Consider the following 19,365-nt stretch of genomic DNA (forward strand, 5'->3'; position numbering starts at 1 on the left):
ATTACAGACCGTTTGTGACGTCATACCTTCATACATAACATATATAGTTATTTAAAAACACTGTACATAAAAAAGACATCGATATTTTGACATTATACATGCACGTATTGAATTCAACAGAACGGACACATTGTTTCATTTTAAAACACAAACTTCACGCATTGTTTATTTAAAACACATTTAACCATTTTTTCAAACAAAAACACCAACTCCAAAAAAAAAAAAAAAAAACAACGAAAGAATTGAAAAACGTAGAGTTATATAGCATTTTAGGTTCAAACATATTCGAAAAACACCATCATGTAACACCATCTGGTAACACCATCTGGTAACACCATCTGGTAACACCATCTGGTAACATCATCTGGTAACACCACCTGGTAACACCACTTGGTATCACCATCTATTGAAGTTCTTGTCTTATCCATTTGATAGTTTTATATGGAGAAAATGGTTGATGCCATATGCTCCATAAGGCGTAACCAGGACTAAGCAAAGTCCGAAAGTTCTGGAAACTTAACCACTTAACCGGACTTTCTTAACCTTTCCCAAGATACGCAATCCAGTTTCTTAACATCTCAAAAAATCAGCCAGCAAGATTATCCTTCCATGTTTTTAAAATAATTAGAAATAATTGTTGAGGCTAAATTCTCCTCATGAAGTAATGAGTAATCTGTCAAGTCTGAAAGTTTTAGAAATTAGTCCACTTGACCAGATTTTAACTTTTCCAAGTTAGGTAATCCAGTATTTTAATCACGCCAAATCTAAACCAACACGTTTATTTCCACCAATTTTTAAAACTATTAGATCTATTTATAGTTTCTTTGCTTCTCATTTACAATGTTATCTCGCTTGCAATAGTCTTTTTTTCTTACATTTCAACAGTAGGTTTGAACCTCTCAGTACGAAATAGATATCATTACGTATGTTTATGTATGTAGGTCTATGAATGGATGATTCCAAATTTTCAAGCATTCACTTTTTACTAGAAAAAAAAAAGTTTTTTTTCCTAATCTTTTTATTTACTTTCCACACAAAAATGAATTCCACAAGCCTCGTTTTGGTTCACACAAGATAAAACAAAATAGAAGGCAGAACTTTATAGACTCTTTGTTTATCAATCACAACGCTCATCCAATCACAGTCGCCGTAACAGATTTTTCAAATTTGAATCAACCAATCACCAAAGAGAACACTTGTGTACTGGGTTCATTTTGGATCCTAGCGGGCACCCGTAGGCTTGAGAAAATTCTTTAGAGTTTGAAAGTGGCCCGAACACACGGATGGGGCCCAGGCTGTGGGCCGAGGTTCGAATCTTTCTCAGAGCCTCCTCGTCCCTCATCAGACCGCACCATATCTGTGGGAGGAATCAACACATTGTAAACACGCATTCAAATATAATGGTTGAATGTATGGAGTAGTTATAAACACATTGTAACCACGCATCCTAATATATAAATCCCCACGTTCGCACATCTCTCTCTCTCTCTCTCTCTCTCTGTCTGTCCGCAAAAAATTTTCGCCGGACATCACGTCAGAATCGGCAGCGATATATCGAGAACTTTTTACGGACTTTTGTTGAAAATAATATGTTAGATGTTTTAAATGTATAACCACAATTTTATTTAAAGAAGAAAAATAAAAAATAAAGGCGTATTCGAATGTAGAGAAACAGTATTATTTATGCAACCGGAAAAGCATTAATACATGTGAAAAAGAACGCATAAAACTGTGACGTCACTATTGCTTATACATAACTAATGACGTCATCTGCCGTGTTTCGAATAAAAAGAAATGAACTATTTCATTCAAATTTGATTTTGATCTACGTACACTATGAAATGTATACAATACAATTTATCCGGCCTAAACTCATAAAATTTAGTTTATGTATTTGGATTCTAGATCTAGATATTCTAGATCTAGACTAAATCTAAATCTAAATCTACGCAATAACTAGATCTAGACGTAGACGCTAAGATCTAGATTTAGACTCTAACCTCTCTAAAATCAATTCCAAAAATAAATTTCTATATTAGGACTAAACTATTTCAAGACTTATTTATTTTATACAAAATCTTTGTTTGGAACTGGCTAATTTGGGATAAAAAAATTAATTTGAAAGAATATGCATATTCGTGTAAGTTAAGATTTTAAAATACGTATTTCATTCTCCGTATTTTATAAGGTGCCTAAATAGCGGAGATGTTAGTGTACATTAAACCACGCAGGTGGTGCGGGTTCGAGACACACCAAGTCAACTTGGTTAATGAATTTTTTTTATTATGCTCGGGCTAAACTTAAAAAAAAAATTCTTTTAGGAATCTAGATCTAGATTGTCGGGTGTCCGATAGGGCACTTCCCGGAGCCGCAGGCGCTTCAAATTTGGCAGGATCTTGCCTTGGGGCGACAGAACACGGGGGCCGGTTGGCCGAAAAGTCTCCGACGAGGGGGTCAAAACTGACCTCGACTGACCGGTACCTTATATGAGCTATAAATCGAAAAAAAATGTCCACGGAGGAACCTCTTCATAACTCTTGAGGTCGTAGACCGACCAGCGGGCGAATTAATTAAGCATTCAAATTCTCAATGTTTTCGAAAGCCTAAGCGAAGCTGGGCAGCATGCCTAGTACAAATATAATGGTTGAATGTGTGGAGTAGTTATCAACACATTGTAAACACGCATACAAATATAATGGTTGAATGTATGGGGTAGTTATCAATACATTGTAAACACGCTTACAAATATAATGGTTGAATGTATGGAGTAGTTATCAACTAATTGTAAACATGCATACAAATATAATTGTTGAATGTATGGAGTAGTTATCAACAAATTGTAAACACGCATACAAGTACAATGTATGGAGTAGTTATCAACAAATTGTAAACATGCTCACAAATATAATGGTTGAATGTATGGAGTAGTTATCAATACATTGAAAACACGCATACAAATATAATTGTTGAATGTATGGAGTATCTATCAACACATTGTAAACACGCATACAAATATAATGGTTGAATGTATGTAGTAGCTATCAAAACATTGTAAACACGCATACAAATATAATGGTTGAATGTATGGGGTAGTTATCAACTAATTATAAACACGCATACAAATATAATGGTTGAATGTGTGGAGTAGTTATCAACACATTGTAAACACGCATACAAATATAATGGTTGAATGTATGGAGTAGTTATCAATACATTGTAAACACGCATACAAATATAATGGTTGAATGTATGGAGTAGTTATCAACACATTGTAAACACGCATACAAATATAATGGTTGAATGTGTGGAGTAGTTATCAACACATTGTAAACACGCATACAAATATAATGGTTGAATGTATGGAGTAGATATCAACACATTGTAAACACGCATACAAATATAATGGTTGAATGTATGGAGTAGTTATCAACAAATTGTAAACACGCATACAAATATAATGGTTGAATGTATGGAGTAGTTATCAACAAATTGTAAACACGCATTCAAAAATAATGGTTGAATGTATGGAGTAGTTATCAACAAATTGTAAACACGCATACAAATATAATGGTTGAATGTATGGAGTAGCTATCAACAAATTGTAAACACGCATACAAATATAATGGTTGAATATATGGAGTAGTTATCAACAAATTGCAAACACGCATACAAATATAATGGTTGAATGTATGGAGTAGTTATCAACAAATTGTAAACACGCATATAAATATAATGGTTGAATGTATGGAGTAGTTATCAACTAATTGTAAACATGCATACAAATATAATTGTTGAATGTATGGAGTAGTTAACAAATTGTAAACACGCATACAAGTACAATGTATGGAGTAGTTATCAACAAATTGTAAACATGCTCACAAATATAATGGTTGAATGTATGGAGTAGTTATCAATACATTGAAAACACGCATACAAATATAATTGTTGAATGTATGGAGTATCTATCAACACATTGTAAACACGCATACAAATATAATGGTTGAATGTATGTAGTAGCTATCAAAACATTGTAAACACGCATACAAATATAATGGTTGAATGTATGGGGTAGTTATCAACTAATTATAAACACGCATACAAATATAATGGTTGAATGTGTGGAGTAGTTATCAACACATTGTAAACACGCATACAAATATAATGGTTGAATGTATGGAGTAGTTATCAATACATTGTAAACACGCATACAAATATAATGGTTGAATGTATGGAGTAGTTATCAACACATTGTAAACACGCATACAAATATAATGGTTGAATGTGTGGAGTAGTTATCAACACATTGTAAACACGCATACAAATATAATGGTTGAATGTATGGAGTAGATATCAACACATTGTAAACACGCATACAAATATAATGGTTGAATGTATGGAGTAGTTATCAACAAATTGTAAACACGCATACAAATATAATGGTTGAATGTATGGAGTAGTTATCAACAAATTGTAAACACGCATTCAAAAATAATGGTTGAATGTATGGAGTAGTTATCAACAAATTGTAAACACGCATACAAATATAATGGTTGAATGTATGGAGTAGCTATCAACAAATTGTAAACACGCATACAAATATAATGGTTGAATATATGGAGTAGTTATCAACAAATTGCAAACACGCATACAAATATAATGGTTGAATGTATGGAGTAGTTATCAACAAATTGTAAACACGCATATAAATATAATGGTTGAATGTATGGAGTAGTTATCAACAAATTGTAAACACGCATTCAAAAATAATGGTTGAATGTATGGAGTAGTTATCAACAAATTGTAAACACGCATACAAATATAATGGTTGAATGTATGGAGTAGCTATCAACAAATTGTAAACACGCATACAAATATAATGGTTGAATGTATGGAGTAGTTATCAACAAATTGTAAACACACATTCAAAAATAATGGTTGAATGTATGGAGTAGTTATCAACAAATTGTAAACACGCATACAAGTACAATGTATGGAGTAGTTATCAACAAATTGTAAACATGCTCACAAATACAATATTTGGAGTAGTTATCAACAAACTGTAAACACGCATACAAATACAATGTATGTAGTAGTTATCAAACAAAGTGTTTCTTCCAGACTCCACGGGCGGGGGGGGGGGGCACTTGAAATTTTCGGGGGTGGGGGTGGGAGGGCGGTAGCATTTCTTCGGGAGGGGGGGGGCATACAAATACAATGTATGGATTAGTTATCAACAAAGTTGTAAAACTGCTTACAAATACAATGTATGGATTAGTTATCGACAAATTGTAAACACGCATACAAATATAATGGTTGAATATTAAATATAGAGGTTATCACAATACAATTGTTTAATACACGTTGTACTTATCACAAATGTATAAGCATACATACACATATTATGGTTTAATATGTGGACTACTTGTTTAATATGCGTAGTAGTTATCACCAATTATGTATAAACGGATATAGAAAAATAAAGGTGTGACATTATCAACCAGTTGAGTTTAATCCCCTATCGTTACATATCTGACAACACTCCAGGTTAAAACAAACTCTTCAACTATCCCCCTCCACCCCACCCATCAATTGCACGTGTTAAAATACCCATGCCAGTTACTCCCATCAATTACCCCCCCCCCCCAACCTCGGCAGTTACTAACTGTCAATACTTCACCCACGTCACCTAACCACGTCAACTATGCCCCTACAACTACAACTACCCCCCATCCCCCCGCCGTCAATTCAACCCCCCCCCCTCCTCATCCCAATTCAAATTATTGTCAGTTTATTCAATGTGGATATGTGAAAAAGGGGCTGTAACGTTCAATCCAATCATCAACTTCATTTAAAGGAAATATAATCTCGTAAACAGTGCCAGAATGATTCAAAGACTGCCGTAAACAGTGCCAGACTGATTCAAAGACTGCCGCAAACAGTGCCACACTGATTCAAAGACTCTCGCAAGCAGTGCCAGAATGATTCAAAGACTCTCGCTAACAGTGCCAGAGTGATTCAAAGACTCCAGCAAACAGTGCCAGACTGATTCAAAGACTTCCGCAAACAGTGCCAGAGTGATTCAAAGACTCCCGCAAACAGTGCCAGAGTGATTCAAAGAGTGAGCTCTCACCTGAGCAAAGTTCAGGAAAAATAACTGGTTGTGGCTCAAACCGATGCCAGGTAGCGCTGGTTCCTCTCCATTTTTCTCCACCCATTTCCTGTACGCCTGGAGAAATCAGACATATGTGGTACTAGTATGGGGTGCAAGTAATGGATAGGTATATGTATTAATTGTATGCGATATTTATATAAAGTGCTTGTGTGTGGTACTTGTATAGGGTACTTATATGGGTACTTGTATGAAGTACCTATACGTGGTACTTGTATGGGCACTTGTAATTGTACTTGTAAGGAAAATTTGTATGTAGTACTGTATGGTGTACTTCTATGGGTTATGTGTATAGGCTGCATGTAGGCCTATGGGAACAAGGTACGTATATGTGGTACTTGCATTGTGTATCTGTATTGTTTACTAGTCAGTGGCGTCGCTAGGTCGAGTGTCACCCGGTGCGGCACTTCGTGGTGTCGCCCCCCCCCCCCCCAAGAACCAAAGTATATATATATATATATATATATATATATATATATATATATATATATATATATATATATATATATATATATATATATATATATATATATATATATATATATATATATATATATATCTGTGTGTGTGTATATCGGCCTACATAAGCCTATAATTTAAATATATGCTTACGTGTTTGCTTATAAGCTTTAATCACTGCAAACTTAATAGTAACGATGTTTTTGGATATTATTTTAATGATATGGTAAGATATAGTCACAATATAGTGGTTTCACCCGGTGCGGCCCGAACCACCCGCCCCGCCCTCGCTACGCCTCTGTTACTAGTGTGGATACGTCTATGTGGTATTTGTATGGGGTACTTGTATGGGTTTTTTGCATGTAGTAGCTTACTTGTATGGGGTACAGTATAGGATACTTGTTAGGGGGTTATTTTTTGGGCACTTGTAATTGGAGGGGACATCTGTAGGTAGTACTTGTATGGGGTACTTTTATGTACATCAAAAGGCGACTCCATAATGCTATTAAGTATATCTTTTTTGTTCGTATAGGTGTCAGGGTTTGCAAAAGGATTAAAGGCTGCCTAAATAATAATGAATAAATGTAACAAATCGATCTAAGATAAACTAACTTAAACTTCAATAATGCACCACAAGTTAAGGTAAGAACTTAATGTAATAAGTTAAATATTTTTAAAAATAAAGAATTCACTGGACAAATAGTAGTCTTTCTAGAATGTAGTAAAATTCAGAAAAAGAAACTGAAAAAAGGGAACTAACCCTATATGACTGTTTCAATCCTCCATTATCTGCGATATTCTCCCCTTGACTGATCTTTCCGCTCATCTGTAAGCAAGAAGCAACAAACATAACGACTCATCAACAATGATAATTAAATGATTTTTGATAAGACTAATAATAATAAAGAGCTGACCCGCGACGTAGTATACGCCGCCATCTTGTTGTTTAATTTTCTGCTTATCAGCAAGTCATAAATTGTGAATCCAACACTACACCCTCCAGCCCCCCCTCCCGCACCCCTCCCCCCCCCCTCCTGCCCAGTGAAAACAGTCGTTTCCAAAAAATTGTTACCTCCCCTTCGTTTTAAATGGTTTAATACTAAACTATCTGCCCCTAATAGCCGTCACTAACCCGGCTCTACGATTGTAAACATTCGGGGTGAACCACAGCTCACCAGACCATGTGGGGGTGGTGGCTACGCTGCGTGATGTTTTCTATCGTCTCCATGAAGAGAATTATATAGATAATAATAATAATAATAATAATAATAATAATAATAATAATAATAATAATAATAATAATAATAATAATTATTATTATTATTATTATTATTATTATTATTATTATTACTATTATTATTATTGTTATTATTATTATTAATAGTAGTAGTAGTAGTAGTAGTAGTAGTAGTAGTAGTAGTAGTAGTAGTAGTAGTAGTAGTAGTAGTAGTAGATTTAGTAGTATTAAAACACAAGCTTTAATACACACTTCATAGCAAGAAGATAAAATAATTTGTCTTAAGTTATAATAGAAGCACACCAGACATTTTCATTTGTCAGCACGACATTATTATATCCTTTTATTTGCATCATTAAGCAACAACAAAATAATTAACCCAAGGGAAATAATTTACAAGAAAATTGCTAAATTTATATATGGACATATATTTCAAATCTTGACTGATGATTATAATATTTTTTATACGCTTTCAAAATAAATTGTAGCTCTAATTACGAAAATAAACTTATTTATTTATTGTGTTTCGGTTAAATATTTAGTTGCAGGTTTAAATAATACTAAAACATGTTAGCTTAATTTCAAGTGTATATCGCTTAAAATCTGTAACTTGTCTTTCCTAACTATTCTATATTTAACGATCCTTTTACAAAAATTTTGGATCCTTCAACTTGAAGGACAATTAATTAGTAACAAGATTATGCAGGAAAGGGTAAACAATATAGCAAACATAAAACTGCACATAAGCCTATTCTTATTTTCGTCTCTGAACGCAAGGATTACCTCCCCGAAAAACACATCACACCTCTACAGCCAGTAGTCTTCCGCCCGTGACGTAGCACACTACGTTAGTACTACGTAACAGCTCGCTATACGGTATACGGCCGCATTGTATATGTCACACTAAACGTGACCATGCGGCCATAATAAGTACACTAATTAGTCGCTAGAAATAAGGAGGGTTCGGCGAATGCGCGTATGAAGCTGGGGGGGGGGGGGGGGTTCGGTACCCACAAAACAGGTTAAGAACCACGGCACTGGAGAAAACGTGAGAGCGTGTGATAGTAATGATTAAGTAAGAGAAAAGTGATTCTGTAAAGAAATATGTGATTCTTTTTAGAGAAACGTGATTCTGTAGAGAAAAAAATGTGATTCTTTGGAGGGAATTGTGATTTTTTTAAATAAAAGAAAAACATTATTCTTAGAAAATAGACGTAATTTTTTTAGAAAGAAATGTGATTTTGTAGAACAAATATATTTTCCTTTACTCTCTCTATTGTGTCACTTTTATAAGACGTCAAAGAGAGCGAAAATTGAGGAAGAATTTTGAGCAAATAGACGTGACAGAGAAACGTGATACAGAGGAGAGAGAAACGTGATCATGCATACAGGGATAAGTGAAACAGTATAGAGAGAAACGTGAGAGAATACAGAGAGCTACGTGACACTGCACATAGAGCTACATGACACTGTACAGAGAGCCACGTTAACAGTGTACATAGAGCAAAGAGGCAGTGTACAGAGAGCAACGTTAACAGTGTACATAGAGCAAAGAGGCAGTGTACAGAGAGCAACGTTAGCAGTGTACATAGAGTAACGTGACAGTGCACAAGAGAGCAACGTGACAGTGTACAGAGAGCAACGTGACACTGTACAGAGAGCAACGTCACAGTCTACAGAGAGAACGTGACAGTTTACAGAGTGCAACGTAGCAGCGTACATAGAACAACGTGACACTGTACAGAGAGCTTTGAGATACTATACAGAGAGCTTCGAGACACTGTTCAGAGAGCCATGTGACAGTGTACATAGAGCGACGTGACACTATACAGAGAGTCACGTGACAGTGAATAAAGATGACCGTGTAACTCACGTATTCATTGATCTGCTCCAGCTTAAAGTTGGAGTACTGGTCTATGAAACACTGGGCCCGTTGTCTAAAGGCATCGATAGTTCTGTTGTCCCACCATTGTTTGATGTTGCCGTTTTTGTCGTACTGGCGTCCTGAGGACATAGTGAGGACATGGAGAGGATATGGGGAGGACATGGAGAGGACATGGTGAGGACATGGTGAGGACATTGTGAGGACATAGTGAGGACATAGTGAGGACATGGGGAGGACATGGTGAGGACATGGTGAGGATACGGGGAGGACATGGGGAGGACATATGGAGGACATGGGGATTACATGGTGACAATACGGGGAAGACATGGGGAGGACATATGGAGGACATGGGGAGGACATGTTGAGGACATGGTGAGGACCTGGTAAGAACTTAGTAAGGACAATAAGGATAGAGTGGGGGGGGCGTTGTGAGGACATATTAAGGACACAGTTAGGACTCAGTGAGGACGTAATAAGGACATAGGACAGTGACTTCAGTCCCTTCTAGGACACAAGTTTAAGACACATTTCATGAATATATTGGGTCTTCGTGAATATAATACGATTTATATATAGGTAGGACATATATTGAGCATATATTGACACATAAACAGCACACACAATTTAAAAAACCGCATTGATGACACTTTAAGAGCACAGCGTTGACACGTTAAAGACACACGATTAACATATGAATAAGCTCCGTACATTCGCATTACTAGAGGGACATAATTACACAACCACTGACACAAATTGTAACCTTCAACTGAATGTCAAAGGTCCATAACCCACTAGCCTTCTAGTTCTTTTACTTACGACAATTAACACGCACACACATACACACAGGCGCGCACACACTCTCACATACAATAATTGGCTCCTTTAAGGTTTTTTGTGATCTTGTCTCTGTGTTAAAAAACTAATGTTGATGGGCTAATTATCGTATTGTATAGTATCTAAAGGTCTAGAGTTACCCTACTTTATGTGGTAGTATAGTAAACAACAGGGAAGGGAGGGAACTACCGTTTTTATATAGCAAAAACAAAAACAAAATGAGTTGTCTCATCCTGTAACACAGTTGTAAACTTAAGAAGTAGAACTTGCGGTTTTGTCCCTTGTTTAGTTTATACTTAAACAAGGGAGACTAGTCTTACCCTTGTCATCAAATCCGTGAGTGATTTCATGCCCAATCACAACGCCAATACCCCCGTAGTTCAGAGATCTGCAGAAGTTAGGTGGTTATAATAATAATTTTTTTTTTAATAAATTATGTAACTATTTCAAACAAAAACTATTTAGAAACCGCATATTAATTTATTTGTAAAATCATAGTTGTCAATTCTTCAAAATCTACCCTGAAAAAATTACAAAAAGATTCTTTGAAATTAAAATTACTAACCCTTGAAATAAAACAAAATTCACTCTTGTAGATATATAAAAATGCACTCTTGTATAAACAAAATAAATATATCTAAAATTTTAAAAACTTAATCTCTACAATTCAAGAGTCGCATCCCTTGAATGATAAAATTAAGTCCCCTGAAGGAATTGTAAACTTACTTTGGAAAGGTCGCACTGTAGAAGGAAGGCTGAAGAATCCCCGCTGGGAAAACTATTGTAGAAATTAAACATTAAAAATATTAATTCGATGTAATTTTAGTTATGTAAGAGAAAAAAACAGGTGTAAAAAGAATAACCTGTTATCCATAAAATATGTTTCTTTAGAAAAACGTACACTTATAATCTGAACAAATGCTGGGTACTTATATTAGCTGAGTTGACTCAGGGACATCATTCGGTGTAAAAAAAATTGGGACGCCAGTCAATAAAGTTAGGTACAAGATTAAAAAATCAGTATTGTTTATGCCACCATAACCTATTGTTTGGTGCCCGCTAACCCAAATCTAAACCATTGAAAACTAAATTTTTAACACAACCTAAACAAATGCTATGTGTTAACCTTAATCTTAACATGGCTTGAACACCAGCCGCTAAGTGCCCTTAACACTTATCTAAACATGATATAACCAGCTAGTTATGTGCCAGCTCTTTACCCTAATCTTAACACGAAATAACCAACCCTAAAACCAGAGGCGTAGCGAGGGGGGGGGGGGTGCGGACCGCACCGGGTGACACCATTTAGGGGGGTGACACCAAGGCAAATTATAAAATATATAGAGGAAAAAATTGAGGGGGGGTGCAAATCGAAAATTCGAAAGTTTGTCCCCGGGACTGGTCGCTACACCTCTGTGGGGGTGACACCATTAAGTGCCGCACCGGGTGACACCCGACCTCGCTACGCCACTGCCTAAAACAACCCTAATCTTAACACGAAATAACCAACCCTAAAACAACCCTAATCTTAACACGAAATAACCAACCCTAAAACAACCCTAATGTTCATACAATCTGACCAGTAGCTATGTGCCCACTTAAGCTAATCTTAACATGATATGAAATGTTATTGTGGAGCCACTAACGCTAATCTTCATGATATAATCAGCAATCTATGTACCGACTGCTTACCCTAACCCTAACACGACACACCCAGTTGTTTGGTGCCCACTTACCGTAACCCTAACATGACCCAACAATCAGTTATGTGCCCACTTCTAACCCTAATCCAAACATGGTATAACCATTAGTTATGTGCCCACTTCTAACCCTAATCTAAACATGGTATAACCATAAGTTATGTGCCTAATTTTAACCCTAATCTAAACATGGTATAACCATTAGTTATGTGCCCACTTCTAACCCTAATCTAAACATGGTATAACCATTAGTTATGTGCCCACTTCTAACCCTAATCTGAACATGGTATAACCATTAGTTATGTGCCCACTTCTAACCCTAATCCAAACATGGTATAACCATTAGTTATGTGCCTTATTTTAACCCTAATCCAAACATGGTATAACCATTAGTTATGTGCCCACTTCTAACCCTAATCCAAACATGGTATAACCATTAGTTATGTGCCCACTTCTAACCCTAATCCAAACATGGTATAACCATTAGTTATGTGCCTTATTTTAACCCTAATCCAAACATGGTATAACCATTAGTTATGTGCCCACTTCTAACCCTAATCTAAACATGGTATAACCATTAGTTATGTGCCCACTTCTAACCCTAATCTGAACATGGTATAACCATTAGTTATGTGCCCACTTCTAACCCTAATCCAAACATGGTATAACCATTAGTTATGTGCCTTATTTTAACCCTAATCTAAACATGGTATAACCATTAGTTATGTGCCTAATTTTAACCCTAATCTAAACATGGTATAACCATTAGTTATGTGCCCAATTTTAACCCTAATCTAAACATGGTATAACAATTAGTTATGTGCACACTTCTAACCCTAATCTAAACATGTTATAACCATTAGTTATGTGCCCAATTTTAACCCTAATCTAAACATGGTATAACAAGTTGTTGAGTGACCCCTAACACTAATCTAAACATGGTATAACAAGTTGTTGAGTGACCCCTAACACTAATCTAAACATGGTATAACAAGTTGTTGAGTGACCCCTAAAACTAATCTAAACATGTCATAACAAGTAGGTGAATGCCCACTAACCCTAATCTAAACAATAACATGACTTAACCAGTAGTCCCGTACACGCTTAGCCTACTCTAAACTACACAACAAACTGTCGCCTGTACACTTACGTATATCGTTAGCACCCTAATCTAAACTACACAACAAACTGTCGCATGTACACTTACTTATGTCGTTAGCACCCTAATCTAAACTATACAACAAACTGTCGCCTGTACACTTACTTATGTCGTTAGCACCCTAATCTAAACTACACAACAAACTGTCGCCTGTACACTTACGTATATCGTTAGCACCCTAATCTAAACTACACAACAGTCGCCTGTACACTTACGTATATCGTTAGCACCCTAATCTAAACTACACAACAAACAGTCGCCTGTACACTTACGTATATCGTTAGCACCCTAATCTAAACTACACAACAAACTGTCGCCTGTACACTTACGTATATCGTTAGCACCCTAATCTAAACTACACAACAAACTGTCGCATGTACACTTACTTATGTCGTTAGCACCCTAATCTAAACTACACAACAAACAGTCGCCTGTACACTTACTTATGTCGTTAGCACCCTAATCTAAACTACACAACAAACTGTCGCCTGTACACTTACGTATATCGTTAGCACCCTAATCTAAACTACACAACAGTCGCCTGTACACTTACGAAAATCGTTAGCACCCTAATCTAAACTACACAACAAACTGTCGCCTGTACACTTACGTATGTCGTAAGCACCCTAATCTAAACTACACAACAAACAGTCGCCTGTACACTTACGTATGTCGTTAGCACCCTAATCTAAACTACACAACAGTCGCCTGTACACTTACGTAAATCGTTAGCACCCTAATCTAAACTACACAACAAACAGTCGCCTGTACACTTACGTAAATCGTTAGCACCCTAATCTAAACTACACAACAAACAGTCGCCTGTACACTTACCTATATCGTTAGCACCCTAATCTAAACTACACAACAAACTGTCGCCTGTACACTTACGTATGTCGTTAGCACCCTAATCTAAACTACACAACAAACTGTCGCCTGAACACATACGTATATCGTTAGCACCCTAATCTAAACTACACAACAAACAGTCGCCTGTACACTTACGTAAATCGTTAGCACCCTAATCTAAACTACACAACAAACAGTCGCCTGTACACTTACGTAAATCGTTAGCACCCTAATCTAAACTACACAACAAACAGTCGCCTGTACACTTACGTAAATCGTTAGCACCCTAATCTAAACTACACAACAAACAGTCGCCTGTACACTTACATAAATCGTTAGCACCCTAATCTAAACTACACAACAAACAGTCGCCTGTACACTTACGTAAATCGTTAGCACCCTAATCTAAACTACACAACAAACAGTCGCCTGTACACTTACGTATATCGTTAGCACCCTAATCTAAACTACACAACAAACAGTCGCCTGTACACTTACGTATATCGTTAGCACCCTAATCTAAACTACACAACAAACTGTCGCCTGTACACTTACGTATGTCGTTAGCACCCTAATCTAAACTACACAACAAACTGTCGCCTGAACACATACGTATATCGTTAGCACCCTAATCTAAACTACACAACAAACAGTCGCCTGTACACTTACGTAAATCGTTAGCACCCTAATCTAAACTACACAACAAACAGTCGCCTGTACACTTACGTAAATCGTTAGCACCCTAATCTAAACTACACAACAAACAGTCGCCTGTACACTTACGTAAATCGTTAGCACCCTAATCTAAACTACACAACAAACAGTCGCCTGTACACTTACGTATATCGTTAGCACCCTAATCTAAACTACACAACAAACTGTCGCCTGTACACTTACGTATGTCGTTAGCACCCTAATCTAAACTACACAACAAACTGTCGCCTGAACACATACGTATATCGTTAGCACCCTAATCTAAACTACACAACAAACAGTCGCCTGTACACTTACGTAAATCGTTAGCACCCTAATCTAAACTACACAACAAACAGTCGCCTGTACACTTACGTAAATCGTTAGCACCCTAATCTAAACTACACAACAAACAGTCGCCTGTACACTTACGTAAATCGTTAGCATCCTAATCTAAACTACACAACAAACAGTCGCCTGTACACTTACGTAAATCGTTAGCACCCTAATCTAAACTACACAACAAACAGTCGCCTGTACACTTACGTAAATCGTTAGCACCCTAATCTAAACTACACAACAAACAGTCGCCTGTACACTTACGTAAATCGTTAGCACCCTAATCTAAACTACACAACAAACAGTCGCCTATACACTTACGTAAATCGTTAGCACCCTAATCTAAACTACACAACAAACAGTCGCCTGTACACTTACGTATATCGTTAGCACCCTAATCTAAACTACACAACAAACAGTCGCCTGTACACTTACGTATATCGTTAGCACCCTACTCTAAACTACACAACAAACAGTCGCCTGTACACTTACGTATATCGTTAGCACCCTACTCTAAACTACACAACAAACAGTCGCCTATACACTTACGTATATCGTTAGCACCCTAATCTAAACTACACAACAAACAGTCGCCTGTACACTTACGTATATCGTTAGCACCCTACTCTAAACTACACAACAAACAGTCGCCTGTACACTTACGTATATCGTTAGCACCTTACTCTAAACTACACAACAAACAGTCGCCTGTACACTTACGTATATCGTTAGCACCTTACTCTAAACTACACAACAAACAGTCGCCTATACACTTACGTATATCGTTAGCACCCTACTCTAAACTACACAACAAACAGTCGCCTATACACTTACGTATATCGTTAGCACCCTAATCTAAACTACACAACAAACAGTCGCCTGTACACTTACGTATATCGTTAGCACCCTACTCTAAACTACACAACAAACAGTCGCCTGTACACTTACGTATATCGTTAGCACCCTACTCTAAACTACACAACAAACAGTCGCCTGTACACTTACGTATATCGTTAGCACCCTACTCTAAACTACACAACAAACAGTCGCCTATACACTTACGTATATCGTTAGCATTTGGGCTGTAGAAGGCATTGACCACCACTGGATCCTGCTCCCAGCTAAAGAAAGAAAAATTTTAAAAAAATACATTAAATACCTCCACAACTTCAGTGTTTCTTTCAGGCATCAGTAATATAGGTCACTTCCCCCCCCCCCCCTCCAAGATCACGACTTCCGCCCCTCCCAACGAACGAAATAGAATTTATGTAGAAAATATATACTTTTAACAAGTGTCCTCACCCCCCCCCCCTGCCTCTCGGAATATTAGTCCGCCCTTCCCCACCGCATTTTTAAAGTGCCCCCCTCCCCCGGATAAAAAAAAGTCTGAAACAAACACTTCACATCTTAACATATCACAACAGTTGTGGTATCATATTAGTATCATATTAGTAAATAACAGTGACTGACGTAACATCTTTGTTCGGGCTTGAGTTCAGAGGAAATCCATGAGGGGTACCTCAACACAACACTGACCACACAATACCTTACCTCCTCCTTCAACTGTTTCCCCCCTGTTTCCCCCCCCCCCCTGTTTCTATGACCTCGGCATATGAAGGGATAACATAATCAGTACTATGCCAGGACGCTTTTACTTTCCTTTACAAGAATAAGGTACCCATCAGAGCTGGGTGGACTCATTAACGTACTACGGCTTTGAGCCGAGTATCCGAACTCGAGCCTTTGGGTTTAGCAGGCAAACACTCTACAACTCCACCACACCGTCCCAAATATAGAAATGATAAATTTGTAATTGGAAGACATTTTAACACTTCTATCTACTATTTTATTCACTAAGCAGCCATGAAATGTAGCCTTCCCCCCCCCCCTCCCCCCCCCCCCCAAAAAAAAAAACACAACTTTCCTACAACTGTAATTTAGACACGAGAATCGGTTCCAAACGCATGCGCAAAGACACTAGTGTCGACTTCCGGTACAGACCACTCACCAAGGTTACCCCAGCGGTTGTTAACACTGTACTCTCCCCCCTTCCCTCCCCCCAGACACAAAACAAACACTCCACTGCCCCATGATCACGTGATACCCGTCTAGACAAACGCGTGCTCAATCAATAGCCTCCAAACCAGCGAGAACTATATTTTTTGTTGTCACAAACTTTCGGGAAAATCAATGAGGTATTTTTAGAATAGGATTTACCCGTTCATACTCCATAGTTAAATTGACCTACTGGATTAGTATTTTGTTTTGTTGTATCCACATCAAGATCAGCGTTCAAACCTACCCGGGAAGAGTGTGGATTGTTTCCCCTTATGCAGTTACAGCTGCTTAAACCTTTAGTCTAAACTCGATCCTTTAACCTTACTATATCCCAAATCCAGATTTTAAACTTTTATCGAACCCTATTCGGGGCTTTTGGCTGTCGGCCTTTTGTCTTGTCGGCCTTTAGGATGTTGGCCTTTTGTCCTACACCACAAAACCCCAGCGTTTCTTTCAGGGATGTCTCGGAGAGACGGGGGGGGGGGGCGCTCAAGGCAGCGCTACTTCCACCCCCGAAATATTTTTTTTTAAATATAGAAAATGTATTTTAACCCGTTTCCGCTGCCTCCCCCGAAAATCTAGTGCGACTTCACCCACTTCCCCCCCCCCCCCCCTAGCCTGGATTAATTCTCCCCCACCTTGAAAAAAATGTCTAAATCAAACCCAGCATAAATACTCATAACTAGATTTTTTTTGGAACTCATTTCATCTATTCATGTTGAACTCACCCAGCTTAATTAACTTAACTTTAGTCAAGGATCCGCTTCAGTATCACGCCTAGAGGCCAACCAAATTTAAGAGGTACCTGAATTGGGGAAAGAAAAGGCGGTGGGCTTAATACTGACCACACTATCGCTGAGGCCGAAGAAACATCTCTCCTACCAACCGCTTCGCCGGAAAGGGTAACTTACTTATACTAATCATATCCTAATGTTTAACAAGAGATATATTTACTCAGATACATTGTTTTTTATATAGAAAACATTTACAACTGATTGGCTTCTAAAAGAAGACTATCATAACCAACTATATTCACCAACACACTGGAAATATCAGCCAGAAAAAAGTATCGTTCCCACCCTGAGGTGATGGAACACTACCAGACCCCAAAAGACCGTCCATTTCGACCAAACACCCCACCCTCCCCACCTAAGAAAATGACCGTCCATTACAACACCCCCCCCCCCCCCCCACCACCACCTCAAAAAGAAAAGACCGTCCATACTACCACTAATGATACAAAAACTAAGGGAGAGTATAACATTTTTTTTTTACAATGTAACGAACCAAGGCTGAGATCGCTGTCTCGAATATCCACGCCATCTTATGATATTTTGAGTACTAATTACATCATTATATCCCCTTTTTTATCCAGAATTACCGCCCTTGACAGAAATATAGTTCACGTAATAGAATTTTTTTGTGGGACGTGTTTTGGTTTTGTGTACTGTCCTGGCGATAGACAGTTCAGTATAAGACTCTATAGATGAATCAATATGAGTCTTATCTTATGGATATTACATTTTTTAGCGCAATTTCCATTCTGGAGAATTGCGTTTATTAACCCGTCATTTCTGGATGTATGAATGGATGGATGTGTGTCCGCAGCTTTAAGTCGTATCTCCTCCTCAACGAAGCAATATCGAGGACTAGTTCCAAAAGCAATTATGTTAAGCAAGTTACGGGGATGAACATAGGCCATAAAAATTCCGGGTTTCTTTCATGGATTTCCCGGAAAAGCCAAAACACTTCGAAAAAAGCAGTTTTTGGCCCATATCTCGGCAACCAGACCACTTAGCGACTTGAAACATGTACCAGTCGATTTCTGCCATAATTTAGAACAATATTGCCGAAGAAAGTTTTCAAAAATATCCTTTCGTTCGGTCACAAAAAAATTTTTGAATTAATTAAAATTTGGACCGAATTAGTAGGCATGTTTATCCAACCACACCACACGCGTCATCACGTTCAATAGCTGCGCCA

General features: G+C 37.5%; 1 protein-coding gene across 2 annotated transcripts in view; it reads right to left on the bottom strand.

The window, feature by feature from the left end:
• Nucleotides 1–240: 240 nt before the first annotated feature.
• LOC131954807 (neprilysin-1-like) overlaps nt 241–19,365 on the bottom strand; it is a 46,656-nt gene continuing 27,531 nt past the window's right edge. For both annotated transcript variants that reach the window (XM_059318599.1, XM_059318600.1), the window contains 7 exons: nt 16,387–16,445; nt 11,311–11,362; nt 10,905–10,972; nt 9,739–9,869; nt 7,389–7,454; nt 6,131–6,226; nt 241–1,357 (listed from right to left, as the gene is read on the bottom strand). In XM_059318599.1, the coding sequence (XP_059174582.1) occupies nt 1,181–1,357; nt 6,131–6,226; nt 7,389–7,454; nt 9,739–9,869; nt 10,905–10,972; nt 11,311–11,362; nt 16,387–16,445 (649 nt within the window). In that variant the 3' untranslated portion in view covers nt 241–1,180. The remainder of the gene's footprint in view (nt 1,358–6,130; nt 6,227–7,388; nt 7,455–9,738; nt 9,870–10,904; nt 10,973–11,310; nt 11,363–16,386; nt 16,446–19,365) is intronic.

Source organism: Physella acuta, unplaced genomic scaffold (assembly GCF_028476545.2).
Source record: "Physella acuta isolate Inbredline_101_S28 unplaced genomic scaffold, ASM2847654v3 ptg001031l, whole genome shotgun sequence".
Taxonomy (NCBI): domain Eukaryota; kingdom Metazoa; phylum Mollusca; class Gastropoda; family Physidae; genus Physella; species Physella acuta.